This window comes from Clarias gariepinus, chromosome 15 (genome assembly GCF_024256425.1).
Source record: "Clarias gariepinus isolate MV-2021 ecotype Netherlands chromosome 15, CGAR_prim_01v2, whole genome shotgun sequence".
Classification (NCBI taxonomy): Eukaryota; Metazoa; Chordata; class Actinopteri; order Siluriformes; family Clariidae; genus Clarias; species Clarias gariepinus.
Genome location: NC_071114.1, coordinates 8,564,275 through 8,578,248, shown reverse-complemented (window position 1 = coordinate 8,578,248; position 13,974 = coordinate 8,564,275). Strand labels below are relative to the sequence as shown.

The window sequence follows — 13,974 nt, the reverse complement described above, 5'->3', positions numbered from 1 at the left end:
TTTCACACACAATAATACTCTACCACCATAAGCTTTTTTTTGTTTGCAACTTGCAGCTTATTCTTTTTAAAACAGCACAACGTGAATGATGCAGCAAGATCAGGTTTCAGTCAAACACTGACCTGTAAAAATAAAAGTTCCTGAATCTTTACTGCTCAAGTGTGCATTGCTTAAAACATGTGCACAGCTTCTTTTTTTGTTTTTACCCTTATCTAAAAGTTAAAAGTTTATTGGGATCATTTAAAAACCATAAAATACTTTGTCAGCAAAATATTTATAATGTACAAGAGCAAAAAGCTACCTCCACAATACTGGCCTGTTCTCTTCTGCTTACACACTACCAGTATATGATACCACCATAGAACCTCTGACAAGAGTGACAACTAGTGGTTTGCAAACTCATTCACCTTCTTCCACATGTCCACTCTCAGCTCCAGGCTATCATTTGATTTATACCCTAGTAAAAAACATAGTAATTTCTTTATAAGGAGGGGGTGGGGGACATTTGCAAGTATTTACCCCACTTCACTTTGTACAGATCCTCTAGGATGTCTCAGTCAGCAATGCACTTCTCCAATCATGTCTTGCCAACTCACAGAATTGTAAGTAGATTCCTAAATAACTCACCCTTTAAAAGTTTTAAAATGGATCTCTACAGGAATTCAACAGTGTGACCCAAACTCTTCTCACTCATGGACTTGTTCTGTTTCGTGGTGTAGAATTCTTGGGCCCGGTTCACGTCTTTATTTAGGCATGTTCCCTGGCAATCTCAAGGGGGGGGGCCTCTCTGGATACAGGGGAATTTATAATCTGGTTCAGGTAACATTTACTATACAAAGGCTCATTAGGTGCAACAGGAGTGATGACACTACATACACTTTAGAGCAGATTCATTTGGCCACTCTCAATCCCTCAGAGACTTGTATCAAAGACAGCCCAAGAACAAGAAAATTTTAGCTGACCTGCAAGTTGCAAATAGGTGTGAGGGACATTTATGGTGCTTACTGGGTCATAAGCCTCAGGTTTAAGAATCTTGGGCTACGTTTACACTGCAGGTCTCCATGCCCAATTCTGATTTGTTGCCTAGATCTGATTTTTTTGAACTGTTTACACGTTCTTTTAACTATGACTCAAACCCGATTGCCATGCCATCTGAAACATCGTGCATACTTAAAGGTTCTTGCTTAGCCAAGATAGATGAAGTATGCTTGACACTCTGCGATATATGCAAAGTTCACGAAATGTCACTATGGTTTTAAAACGGAGAAAAAAAAATTGCATAATTGCAACCTGCACATATGCTTCATTTACCAAATACTGATTTCTTAATTTTATTTAGCTTTTCCTTTCCCATGTCACCTGAGATGTTATAATTCCAAACGCGCTTCCACCGGAGAATAACATTACGTCATTAAACCGCGAAGAAGTCGCAGTTTTAATGGCATACAAAACACAATGCCTCAGGAAATCCGATCTGTCTGTTTACACGACAATTACATTAGCAAATATCTGATTTAAATTTTTTTTATTTCCACATATAAAGGAGGCCTGAAACCGATCTCAAATGCATGCGTTTTTTTCCTGTTTACACGGACATAGAACATATCGGATATGTCACATATGAGCCAAAAAAAAAAAAAAAGAAAAAAAAAGGAATTGGGTCACATTTACCTGACAGTGTAAACGTAGCCAAAGATTCATGTTCAGTCCCACATAGATCAACCTTAAATACTAAGGGCACAGCAATTTTGTATCAAGTGTTCATTTTGCTCAATCTGAGCTTATCAGAAAAAAATTCAATAGCTCATGAAAAGAAACCATTTCATTTAATAGACTAAATTTTAAACCACCCCAGTTCTGGGTTTATTTATTTATTTTTACATCTAATCCATGCATCCCATTCCTTTAATTTTGTAGCTCCTGCATCACATGACCAACCACTGCTTTTAGTTAGTACTGTGCTATAGTAGTGTTAGTTTTTAACTACTTTTGGTTCAAAGCCCATTTCCAAGTAAAAAAAAAAAAAAAAAAAAAAAAAAAAACCAAACAGTTTATGGTAAGACAGATTTATTTCCATCTTTGTTATTGGAAACATTAAATATAATTTCAAACTGACTGACAATACAGGTACAATTGTTGAATGTGACTTTACAAACCAAGTGCTCTTCTCCTCCCTCTGCAGTTTTATTTTATTTTTTAAATCCTGCCGACACCTTTTATTTATTTTTTTTTTACGAATGCTCCTCGGCCAGTTTCTCTGCCTTCTGGACCACTTCTTCGATGGGACCCACCATGTAGAATGCCTGCTCAGGCAATGCATCATACTCTCCTGTACAAGATAAAGGTGCTTTAGTATAATTGCACTGGAGACACTTTATATTCATTCAACAGGCTTGTGTTAGCTGTTTAAACAAAATGGAACAGAAATAGGAAAGGGGGGAAAAAAATAAAATAAAAAGCACAAACCTCCAAGAATGCTCTTGAATCCTTTGATGGTATCCTTAAGGGGCACCAGCTTGCCCAAGTGTCCAGTGAAGACCTCAGCCACCTGGAAAGGCTGGGACAGGAATCTCTGGATCTTACGGGCACGAGCTACAGTCAGCTTATCCTCCTCAGACAACTCATCCATACCCAGGATAGCAATGATATCCTGCAGAGACTTGTAGTCCTGCAAAGACAAGCAAAATCACTAATGTTAGAAAATGACCCATCAGAATGATGCAAGTTGTACTACACATGCCACATATACCTGAAGGATCTTCTGTACTCCACGGGCCACATCGTAGTGCTCAGCTCCCACAATGTTGGGGTCCATGATACGGGAAGTGGAATCCAGAGGGTCCACGGCAGGGTAGATACCCAGCTCAGCAATGGCACGGGACAACACAGTGGTGGCATCCAAGTGGGCAAAAGTGGTGGCAGGGGCAGGGTCAGTCAAGTCATCAGCAGGCACATAGATGGCCTGAACAACAAAAAAGTTAAGTTAAACTTTAATGAAAATGTATTTAAATCTAACAAGTAATGAACTTGCTTTTAAATCCAAATACAAACCTGTACAGATGTGATGGAGCCTTTCTTTGTGGTGGTGATTCTCTCCTGCATGGTACCCATGTCGGTAGCCAAGGTTGGCTGATAACCCACAGCAGAGGGGATACGACCCAGCAAAGCAGACACCTAAGAAAAAAAAGGGGGGAAAAAAGAAAAAAAAAAATAGACATAAACACATCTGCCAAAATTACACATTAAAGTAGTCAGCCCGTCATCAATCAGGACCGTACCTCTGATCCAGCCTGGGTGAAGCGGAAGATGTTGTCGATGAACAGCAGCACATCCTGTCCCTCCTGATCACGGAAATATTCGGCAACGGTAAGACCAGTCAGGGCCACGCGGGCACGGGCGCCTGGGGGCTCGTTCATCTGTCCGTACACCAGAGCGACCTAGAGGCAGAAAACATTGTTATGCTCATCCATTTCTGCTTTAAAGTTCCAGCTGCCCGGAAATAAATGCAAGGAAAAACAGAATAATCCTGAATTACCTTGGAGGTGGTATCCTTCAGGTTGATGACACCAGACTCAATCATTTCATGGTACAGATCGTTTCCTTCACGGGTCCTCTCCCCCACACCAGCAAACACAGAGTAACCACCATGGGCTTTAGCCACGTTGTTGATCAGCTCCATAATCAATACAGTCTTTCCTACACCAGCACCACCAAACAGACCTACACAAACAATTTGCAGACAGATTTTAGGTCAAAATTTTAAAGCAAATTTGCAATAAACTAAGAAACGAACCTAACAATTTACAGTTTAAACAAACATGAAATAATTAGATATTTAATAAAAAATTAACTAATCAAGCTCTGAAGGAGTCCAAATCATACCGATCTTTCCACCCTTGGCATAGGGAGCCAGAAGGTCGACCACTTTGATTCCTGTGACCAGAATCTCCTGTTCCACACTCATGTCTGTAAACTCTGGGGCCTCAGCATGGATTGCAGCAGTCCTAAAAACACCACACTTTAAACACTTCTGCCCAAAAATAGAACAAAACCCCTCAAAATAAACAAACTCCAGGCTGCAACACATTCTGCTTTACGTTTTTGTGGTGATTGGTCCTCGCTCGTCAATGGGCTCCCCAATGACATTCATGATCCTGCCCAGAGTCTCCGGTCCCACAGGGATTCTGATCGGGGCACCAGTATCCAAAACCTTTTGACCACGCACCAGACCTTCGGTACCGTCCATAGCGATGGTACGCACGGTGTTCTCTCCTGTAGGGGGAAAAAAAATATATTTTTTTATAACTTCACACCACTCAAATCCTTAACTAGCTATTAAAACTTTGCTAAACACCCAACAATCATAAATTTGACCTTGCACCAATTATGACCAATATTGCACATACAACTTTAAATTTTACTTATAAAAGCTGTTAGCAGTCTTCCTCCAGTGCATTCTTGTTTTGTCAAAGTCATTCTATCAGAACTATACTTGGTTTGAAGGACATTAGGTTATATGCAGTGTTGATTTTACCCACATTCGACCCTAGTGGACTTGGTCCATATCTTTAAGGATATATACACACACACAAAGTTCTCTAAATACTCCAAATAACATCAAAATGACCAGCTGTGCAGCAAGTAGACAATCAATTCAGTTTGGGTAATACAGATGCAAAATTTGCTTTAACAAAGCACATGAACTGGAATACAAGCACTGTACGTCTGCTGCTAACTTACAGGAGGGTATTGTTTTGCACAAAACTGAGAAAGCATGAAGAATGTTCACTATGCATGTGCAATCATCTTAAAATTGCTGGGGAAATAAAAAGTAAATAGCAATACATGTGAACATTAATATTAATGGGTCAAAAGAAGCTAATCACAATTGTGACATATGGGGGGGAACAAATGAAGAGAAAACGTCACTAAGCTGATTTAATAAACTCATAGTGGTCCATCTCTACATCTTAGCGGCTGCAGATCAAATTCATCCTGGTTCATTTTTTGCAAACTAAAAGAAAATTTAGAAGTTAAGAGTGGAATCCTGCCAGCTCTGCTGATTATCTAGTCTCTCTGGAGCACTTACCCAGGTGCTGAGCGACCTCCAGGACGAGCCTAGAATCACGACCGGCTACCTCCAGGGCGTTGAGGATCGGAGGCAGACCCTCGTCGAACTGCACGTCCACGACGGCGCCGATGACCGCCACGATGCGACCGCTGGCGGCGGCGGCAGCAGCAGCGGGAGCGACATAATCCCTGCCTGGAGTAAGGAAAAGGGAGAAAAACATTAATCACGCCCATTTTGTTTTTATTAAATATGAATCAGAAGTGAATGTAGACAAAACAAAGGTTAAACAAGGTTTCACATGCAAAGTTTGCTTAATGTAAAACTTTAATGATGTGGCTTCAGTCCTGCGTTTCCGTGACTCGAGGTCAAAACATTAGCTACAGGAGCTAACTAGCTTGTGGTGCCGGTTGGCACATTACGGTAACGCCTAGCTTTTGATTTACTATATTGACGTCAAATAAATAAACAAAACCCCAGATTAATTTATTTACAGACTAATAACACGAGCAACTCGTTCTTGAAATCGTGTCACTCTTCGGTCCACTTTGCTAACCTGCCACATTAGCATCTGGTTAGCTAGCTAAGTTGACTTAGCCTTCCTTCATGACACATAAAGGTCATTACCGTTTCAAGTCGATCACCATTCATGCTACTTCTCAGTTTGTTTCGTGATTACAAAACGCATCATTGCACAAGTTTATTTAACGACACACTCCTCATTTTCTAATAAACGAATCTAAACTAATATAATGACGAGGTGAAAGAGTGCGGCCTGCTCACATGCTGCCGGCCGCGCTGTCATGGCGGCGCCATTGATTTAACAAAAAAGGCAGAGCGACACAAAAATGCTCAAAAGACACCAAAAGAGTGCGTTGCTTACGAGAATACAGCGCCGCTGGAGCTCCGGTAAAAGCCTTCAGGGGGGTAACCCCGGGCTTGAGAGCCTGCAAAGCCCCTGTGCAGCAGCGTCCCACAGCTCCCAACATTGTCAAAATGGCTGAAGGTGGAACGGGACGGCGGCTCCGCTCGGCTTATATACGACTGGAATGTGTCCAAAGTGCGCATGCGCACCGAGCATGGCGGTGGCGTCCCCTACGCAGTGCGCATGCGTCCTTTTCTGAAGGGCAGCTATGGCATACAGGAGTCAATGGGAAACATGCATTATTTGTGTGTGTCTATTTTAATCTTTTGGATTCTTTGTGGCTCCATGTACAGTACAACGAGTCTGCCAGATCACCAGCAAACATTTAGCTAGAGAGATACAATATGACTTTTTTAGCAAATACATGTCTCTTATTCTGCACATGTAAACAAGCATCTACTTCCCTTAATCTGATTCCATTGTTGGTCTTTCAGTCACAGCAGACCATCTGATCTGCACACAACTTGGCACAACCCTCCCATTTCATCCGGGCTTGGGGCCGGCTCTGCATCCAGTTGCCGTGTTTGTGAATATTTCCTCGAATTTCTTACGTTTTCCTCACCTCTTCAAAAAGAACATTTTTACAGAAAGAATGTTGTTGTTGGTCTCTGTTGGCTCCCAGCAAGGGGTCGCCACAGCGGAATACCCAGTCTGCACTACAACTTGGCACAGGTTTTACGCCAGATGCCCTTCCTGATGCAACCCTCCCATTACATCCAGGAATCGGACCCGGGCCTTCCGCATGGCAGGTGAAACACCTACCACTGAGACACCAATGCCCAGTTTGCCTTGCCTCTAGGTGTCAATGGGTGTGTGAAAAGTGTGCTCATGTTGCTTTGCAATTGACTAGCTTCCCATTCAGTCAGTACTTCTGAGTGTTACCAGGAGGTATGGAAGCATCCGGTCCCGAACCAGCAGGCTGAAGCACAGCTTCTATCATTAGGCCATCAGACTGCTGAACACTGACCATTAGGTCTCCATAGACACTACACTGCCACTTTCACACTGTCACTTTATAGTCACTAAGCCCTTTTATGCACTCCATACTGCACATAATTGCCTTTTTGCACAACATTCATTGCGGACATTCCTTATACATTTATACACAAGTAGACACACTCCCACAATCGTGTGTGTATGGGTATATACATGTATGCATATGTGTGTATGTGCATATGTAGATATATGTATATATATGCATGTATATATATATATATATATATATATATAGACGTGTAAATGTGTGTATATTCTGTATGTGTATATATGTATACTTGTACTCACCTTTTTTTATTAATATTATTTTATTTATTTATTTTATTATTATTTTTTTTATAATACTTGCACAATATTTATACTACTGTATTATCCATATGTATATTTATTCTTATAATTGTACACCACTAATGCTTGTGTAGCTTGCACATAAGAATTTCACTCACATGTACGGTACCAGTGTACCAGTAACGTGATGTGACAATAAAATCGACTTGACTTGACTTGATAGGACATGATCTACTGCTACTCTGGTGTACACATCTTAAACTTCTGAAACTAGGCAGGATGCACCTTAAACAGAGTTCTAATCTATCAGGTCACTCATATGCACCACAGGTTATTTGGGAATGTCAGTGAGGAGGAATGCCTGATTCCTCAATCCTGGAGTCAATATAGTCCTATAGCCAATATGTTGTTTATGACCATAATATAACTGTCTATAAGTTGTATGCTTTCACTCTCTCTATACCGGTTATCATGTACAGGGTTACAGCAGGCCGGGAGTGTATCTGATTGAACTCAGGATGCCAATCCATAGAAGGGCAGAAGCATGCACACACTCATTCACTCACACTTTACGGGTAACTTGGAAATGACAATCAGTGGAAGGAAAATTGAAGTAGATGAAAACTCACTAAGCACATGGAGAACATGCAAACTCAATGCAGACACAAGGCAGGAATTAAACCTGGAGGCTGGAGGTGCAAGGTGACTGTTAACCACCAAGCCACGCCCATTTCTAATTACATGCTTAGTATATGTAATGTTATCAATCTCTGTTCTAACATTTTATTGCTTTTTGGGTATTAGAATGTTTGCCTGCTCACTGCTGTATTTTTTTAACCCTATAAGTAAATGATTTGTGATGCTGAGCCAGAAATGGTTGAGAATAGTTAACCGGCTACATTAAATCTTTTGGTAATCTATTTAAACTTAAATATATAAGCTATAAATAAAATAACCAGAATAACACCATCCTCAATATATCAAGTATAACTTATCACAAGTATGCACAGCTGTCAAAGAAGTAGAGGATGAATATTACACACCGGATGCAGCTTATTTTGGATTTCTTATCATAAACAGGAAATTTAACATTCACACTTTACTCCCTTAAGCCGAATAATCAAACATTTCTTTCGTTTTCACTGAAGAATAACCTGACAGAGAATGGCATTTGCCACCCTATTTGTCACCCCTACTTTTGTGGTTATTAATATATGAATCTATGCCCTAAGACACTTACTCACCAGTATGAGATTTATATCACTCTCTCATTGTATATACCGCTGTATAATAATGCATTTAGAGTCACGAGGGGCCTGGAGCCTATCCCAGGAGACTTGGGACACGAGGCAGGGTACACCCTGGACAGGGTGCCAACTCATCACAGGGCACACACAGAGACACACTACAAGCAATTTAAGAACGCGTATTAGCCTAATCTGCATGTCTTTGGACTGTGGAGGAAACCAGAATACCAGTCATTATATATATTTATTATTATATATTATAATGTTATATGTACAGCAGAGTTGAGAAGTAAACCTTGTTAAGTGATAAATGCATTAACTTTTTAACAAATTTAACCAGCAGTATCTAACTTGTTAGTAAGTTTGCATCATCTGTTAAACTTATTCTGAATTACAGCTTCGTTTGTCTCCATGCGTCCCAGTGGGTTTCCTCTGGTCTCCCAAAGCACGGCATTGAACAGTTTATTGTGAATTTCTCCAAGGTGTTAATGGGTGTATGAATGTGTTAAAAGCTTCCTATTGGATCTGGGTTTTCTCCATGTGTCCACCAGTGTTATTAGAAAGGCTCAGTTTCTACTGTGATTTTCACCAACATAAAGCAGTTACTAAAGAATAATAAATAAACTTTAGTTTGGACACTTGTCTAATGTCTGAGCTCTTTGAAGAGTTTAATGATTGATATGCTGGACATTAAAGTCCATCTGATTTGGATGAAATACATGTCTAACGCCTATAGATGCCAGTATTGTACTTCAGTAGCTTTTCATTGCTTAAAACCAGTACAAGCTACAAAACTTTAAATATTTTAGTAATTGCATCACTAAAATAGATTTTGCACATGTGTCTGTGGCTTTGTTTTACCTGTAATGGTGGATGGCCTTAGCGAAACACACCAGACCCTTGGAATATTCTATCTATGCTTTATGTAATTCCAGACAAGCATATTGACTCTAATTTAAACCACAAAAAGTTCATTCCTGTTAAGCTAGAAGTAATAACTATTTAAGTTTTATTTATTTATGTTTTTAAGATGACGTCATTTAGGTTTTATTGTTGTTTCTCTATACTAACATGTATATATTGAAATGAAATGTTTCTACAGGAGGCGGCACAGTGGCTTAGAGGTTAACACTATCACCTTGCACCTCCAGAATCCAGGTTCGATTCCCGTCTCTGTTTGCATGTTCTCCCTGCTCTTGATGGGTTTCCTCCCACAGTCCAAAGACATGCAGATTATTATTACTTTATGTTACAGATTATTTATTATCAATGCAATATGACAATAGTTCAGTCACTTGTAAGTGGGACAGGAGCTCATTTGTTTTCATCTGCATTTGACTGGTTCTGGTCAGTCCACAGGACTTAAGTATCTCTGATCAGCTTGGTGAGCTTCTGGATCTTTGATTTTGTGGGCATATCCATGTATTTATCACTGATACTGACAATCACAGTGTAATTATCAGGATCACATTTGATGGTCTTGAGCTTGATGGTCTCTCACTTTGACAGGAACCCATTGAGTACTATCTTCAACTTGGCAAGGTTAGCCTCATCCAGGGGCTCAGCGGTGGTGAATAAGCAGGTGACGTAATGTAAGTAATGCTAATTAGGCTGATTGGCGTTCCCAAATTATCTGGAGTGTGTGAGTGTATGTATGTTTTCTGCGGTGAATTGGCACCTTGTCCAGGGTGTACCCCTCCTCGTGCCCTAAGTCTCCTGGGATAGGCCCCAGGCCCCCTGCAACCCCGTATACAGGATCAAGCGGTATAGACGATAAGTAAGTGTTTCTTCAGTACCATAGTACAACACGTAATGATACAGTAGCATAGGACATATACAACAATATACCACAACACTAACATCCCCGCAGTTGACCCAAGTAACACTTATTAACAGTTAACTGGCGACAGAATTACAAGCACCCAAAACTCTATGTCTGTAGTGACCAAAGGCTAGCTTGTCCGGTCTGATCCCACAGAAAAGCCAATGTAGCACATCTTCCTGAAAATAAGTAAATGCTGGTCATAGTCAAAAGGTATCAGAACATCCAGTGCATCACAGCCTGCCTCATATTGGGCCCAGCATTCTCCACTCTCCAATCTCCAAACACCAAGGGTCCCTGAGGTCTAGTGGTCACACACCCCGGAGGGACCAGAGCTGCACAACTCAAAACCTAGCTGGTTTAAATGTTAATGATTTTAATGTTATGGCTGATCAGAGTTAACTACACTCCCAGGCAAAAGTTTGGACACACCTTCTAATTCCATGATCTTTCCTGATTTTCTTTTCTTTCTACATTATAAAACAATGCTGAAAATACGCAATCCAAAATACGCAGTAATCTCATCTGAACAGGTGAGATATTGAGATGTAAGTTTTAGAGAGGTAAGTTTTGTTTTTGTTTTCCATAGAGTATTGTACATTAAGTGCAATATTACATTGTTGTTAAAAGTTCACAGAGATAAAAAAATGAATATTAGTTGTCATTCCAGTTTCCCCAATAGTTGATGCAAATGTCTGATAAATATCTGACAGCACGATGAGAGCTTTTAAGAAAAAACAATATTCAATTCCTGGAAATGTGCTCTTTCCAAATAGCCCAATGCACAGCATCATACACCAGTGAAAGATAACACAAAGATTATTTCTTAACCGAGATTGAATGTAACTACAGACATGTTTGTATTTTACTGTACTTACAACTATAAAAAGGCAAGGGTTTTGTATGTAGTACAGTTTTGCAGACAGACATACTCAGTGGATTTGTCTGTGCATAAATATGAATATTTTGTGTACGCATATACAGTAACTTTAGAGAACTGTTGCATGCTTGTACAAGAGAAAGCATATGATCTTGCTAACTGATGCAAGATCATATACACTACATGCGTGATTTGATACCTATGATTAAGATTTTCTAGAGTATTATGGGGAACTGGTATGTTTAGATGCTGTCCTCCCCACTCTCACTGATCACTCAGGTTTGTTGACGGTGAGGTGATTGGTTGCTTTACATCCCAGGGAGCCCTCATGTCTGTGTTTCCTTCTGGCTCTTCTTTTTAGTTATGCTGTACAGTATGAATGCAGATCAATTCCTGCTCTCTGTTTCACCCAGATGAGGATGGGTTCCCTGTTGAGTCTGGTTCCTCTCAAGGTTTCTTCCTATTACCATCTCAGGGAGTTTTTCCTTGCCACTGTTGCCCTCGGCTTGCTCACCAGGGACTATCTGCTCATCTTGATTCATACACATTCAAATTCCATACAAAATTAAATAATTCTTTTAATCGTGTAAAGCTGCTTTGGGACAATGCCAGTTGTTGAAAGCGCTATACAAATAAAATTGAATTAAATTGAATTGAATTTGATATATTACTATTACACACAGGAAATTAGCCCTCTGTAGGTTTTGGATCGAATCTCAAATCCTGCAGTACACATTACTAATTGATCACTAATTATAAAATTACTAATGAATCTATTATTAATAAATAGATTAATGTCCAATAACTCCCTATAACATATTTACACACCCTTCCCTGAAGCAAACTATTCAGAAGGATAAAAGCATTATTCAGAAGCAGTGTTTTTTTTATATAATAATTACAGTATTTAAACACTGTAATAATTGAATTAGCAGAAGGAATGCTGTGTGCAGGTCCTGATGTGTTTTCAGACATTAGAGGATATTTTGCTCTGCTTTGAGACAGCTGTAATTGAGCTGTAATGCACAGATGGTGCTGCTGCTGGGACCCTGTGCAAACATGACTGCAGAGTTAATGACATCAGCTGCACTGTTTGGATGTTTGTCCTGGATGCACTGGAACCTAAATGATAAGACAGGATTTTTCTTTTTTTTCTAATAATGGTTTAGATCTAATGAAAATATGGTGTGTTTACTCTCTTTTAGATGCATTTCCCCACAGCGGGCAGCAGTGATGTTTAATGCACTAGCACACAATCCTTCATCTATTGTGAAGGATTGTGACTTCATTAAGAGTCTCGTCACCGTACTGTGATCAGTTTTATACCTTCATTCGTGATAAATTTCATCACAAGTCCCAGTTTGACTTGAACGCCCCTAGTGTAACAGCCTTAATCAGCTTGCACATGCACAATGTTTAAAGTCTATAGAAATACAACATTATTAAAACAACAAATATCTTTATATAATAGTCAGCAGGATCAGTGTTGCTCAGATACCAAAGCATTATCAAGCAATTTTGGGTTCAAATCCCGGAAACACTGAGATGCCACTGTTGCGTCCGTGAGCAAGACCTTCAACCTTCATTAAATGCTTAATGCTTGCAAATCTGTTTTCTCACTTATGACCTCCCTACACTGCTTTACATTTAGACCTATAAAAGATTATCCAGAAATTATCTCAATCATCCAATAACTCTCTCCTAAAGTTGTTTGCTGTAGAAACTGGTGTGAAGAAGATAAAGTTCAGATTCACAAGGCTTTGTTTCTCCTGGGTGATTCTACATTTGATTAAAGCAGACATACCTGAGACACAACTGCAGTCAATCGTGTCTTGCAGCTCATTTAAATGACACGTGTTTGCGTGTAACTTGAGTTCCTACGTAGTGTCGCATGAGCCTCAGTGCTTAAGATATTAAGACAAAATGTATCATTCATATTTGTTTTTCTCAATAATTCTCCCGACTTACTCACTCATCGTATCATATATACTGCTTTATCCTGTAACCAGGGTCGCGGGGGGGCTGGGGGCTGGAGACTATCCCAGGCTCAAGGCAGGGTACACCATGGACGAAATGCCAAGTCAATTCATTGCAGGGCACACACACACACATACACACACTCATATGCTCATTCACACACTATAGGTGTTTCAGTAACGCCAATTAGTCTAATCTACATGCCTTTGGTTTGTTGGAGGAAACCGGAGGATGCCGAGAAAACCCACCAAGCACAGGGAGAACATGCAAACTCCACGCACACGAACCCCGAGGCGGGAAATCGAACCCCGACCATGGAGATGCAAGGCGACAGTGCTAACCACTACACCACGATGTGCTAACAATGACAATGCTAACCACGCTGGTGTAGTGGTTAGCACTGTCACTGTTAGCACCTCATAACTGACTCTTCCTCTGTTCTCTTCTTTGGGTTTTGTATCATAATTTGCTTTCTTGTCTGTTACAATATGCAGCACGATTGTTTAGATTGAGGAGTACACATTACAGATTACTAGCACATTACTCACTTCATTGCACGTTTGCACACAAAATGAGAACTAACTTGCACTTTGGAACATGGACACACACACATCATTTCATTTCATGCTTCATGCTTCAGTCATACTGCTGCTGTCTTACTTACACGCTATAGTTTTACACTTCTATACTTTTATATTTTGTATATTTTACAGTTTACAATTTAATGTTGTACATCCTGTAAATCCTATGTAATTTACATATTTCTATTTA

General features: G+C 40.0%; 1 protein-coding gene across 1 annotated transcript; it reads right to left on the bottom strand.

The window, feature by feature from the left end:
• Positions 1-2,050: 2,050 nt before the first annotated feature.
• On the bottom strand, positions 2,051-6,104 carry atp5f1b (ATP synthase F1 subunit beta). Its single transcript, XM_053512677.1, has 10 exons — positions 5,952-6,104; positions 5,090-5,263; positions 4,098-4,272; positions 3,883-4,004; positions 3,536-3,720; positions 3,279-3,437; positions 3,052-3,174; positions 2,750-2,962; positions 2,467-2,668; positions 2,051-2,329 (listed from the first exon to the last, which is right to left on the bottom strand). The coding sequence occupies exons 1-10, from the start codon at positions 6,055-6,057 to the stop codon at positions 2,232-2,234; spliced, it is 1,557 nt and encodes a 518-aa protein (XP_053368652.1). The 5' UTR covers positions 6,058-6,104; the 3' UTR covers positions 2,051-2,231.
• Between the last annotated feature and the right edge of the window lie 7,870 nt (positions 6,105-13,974).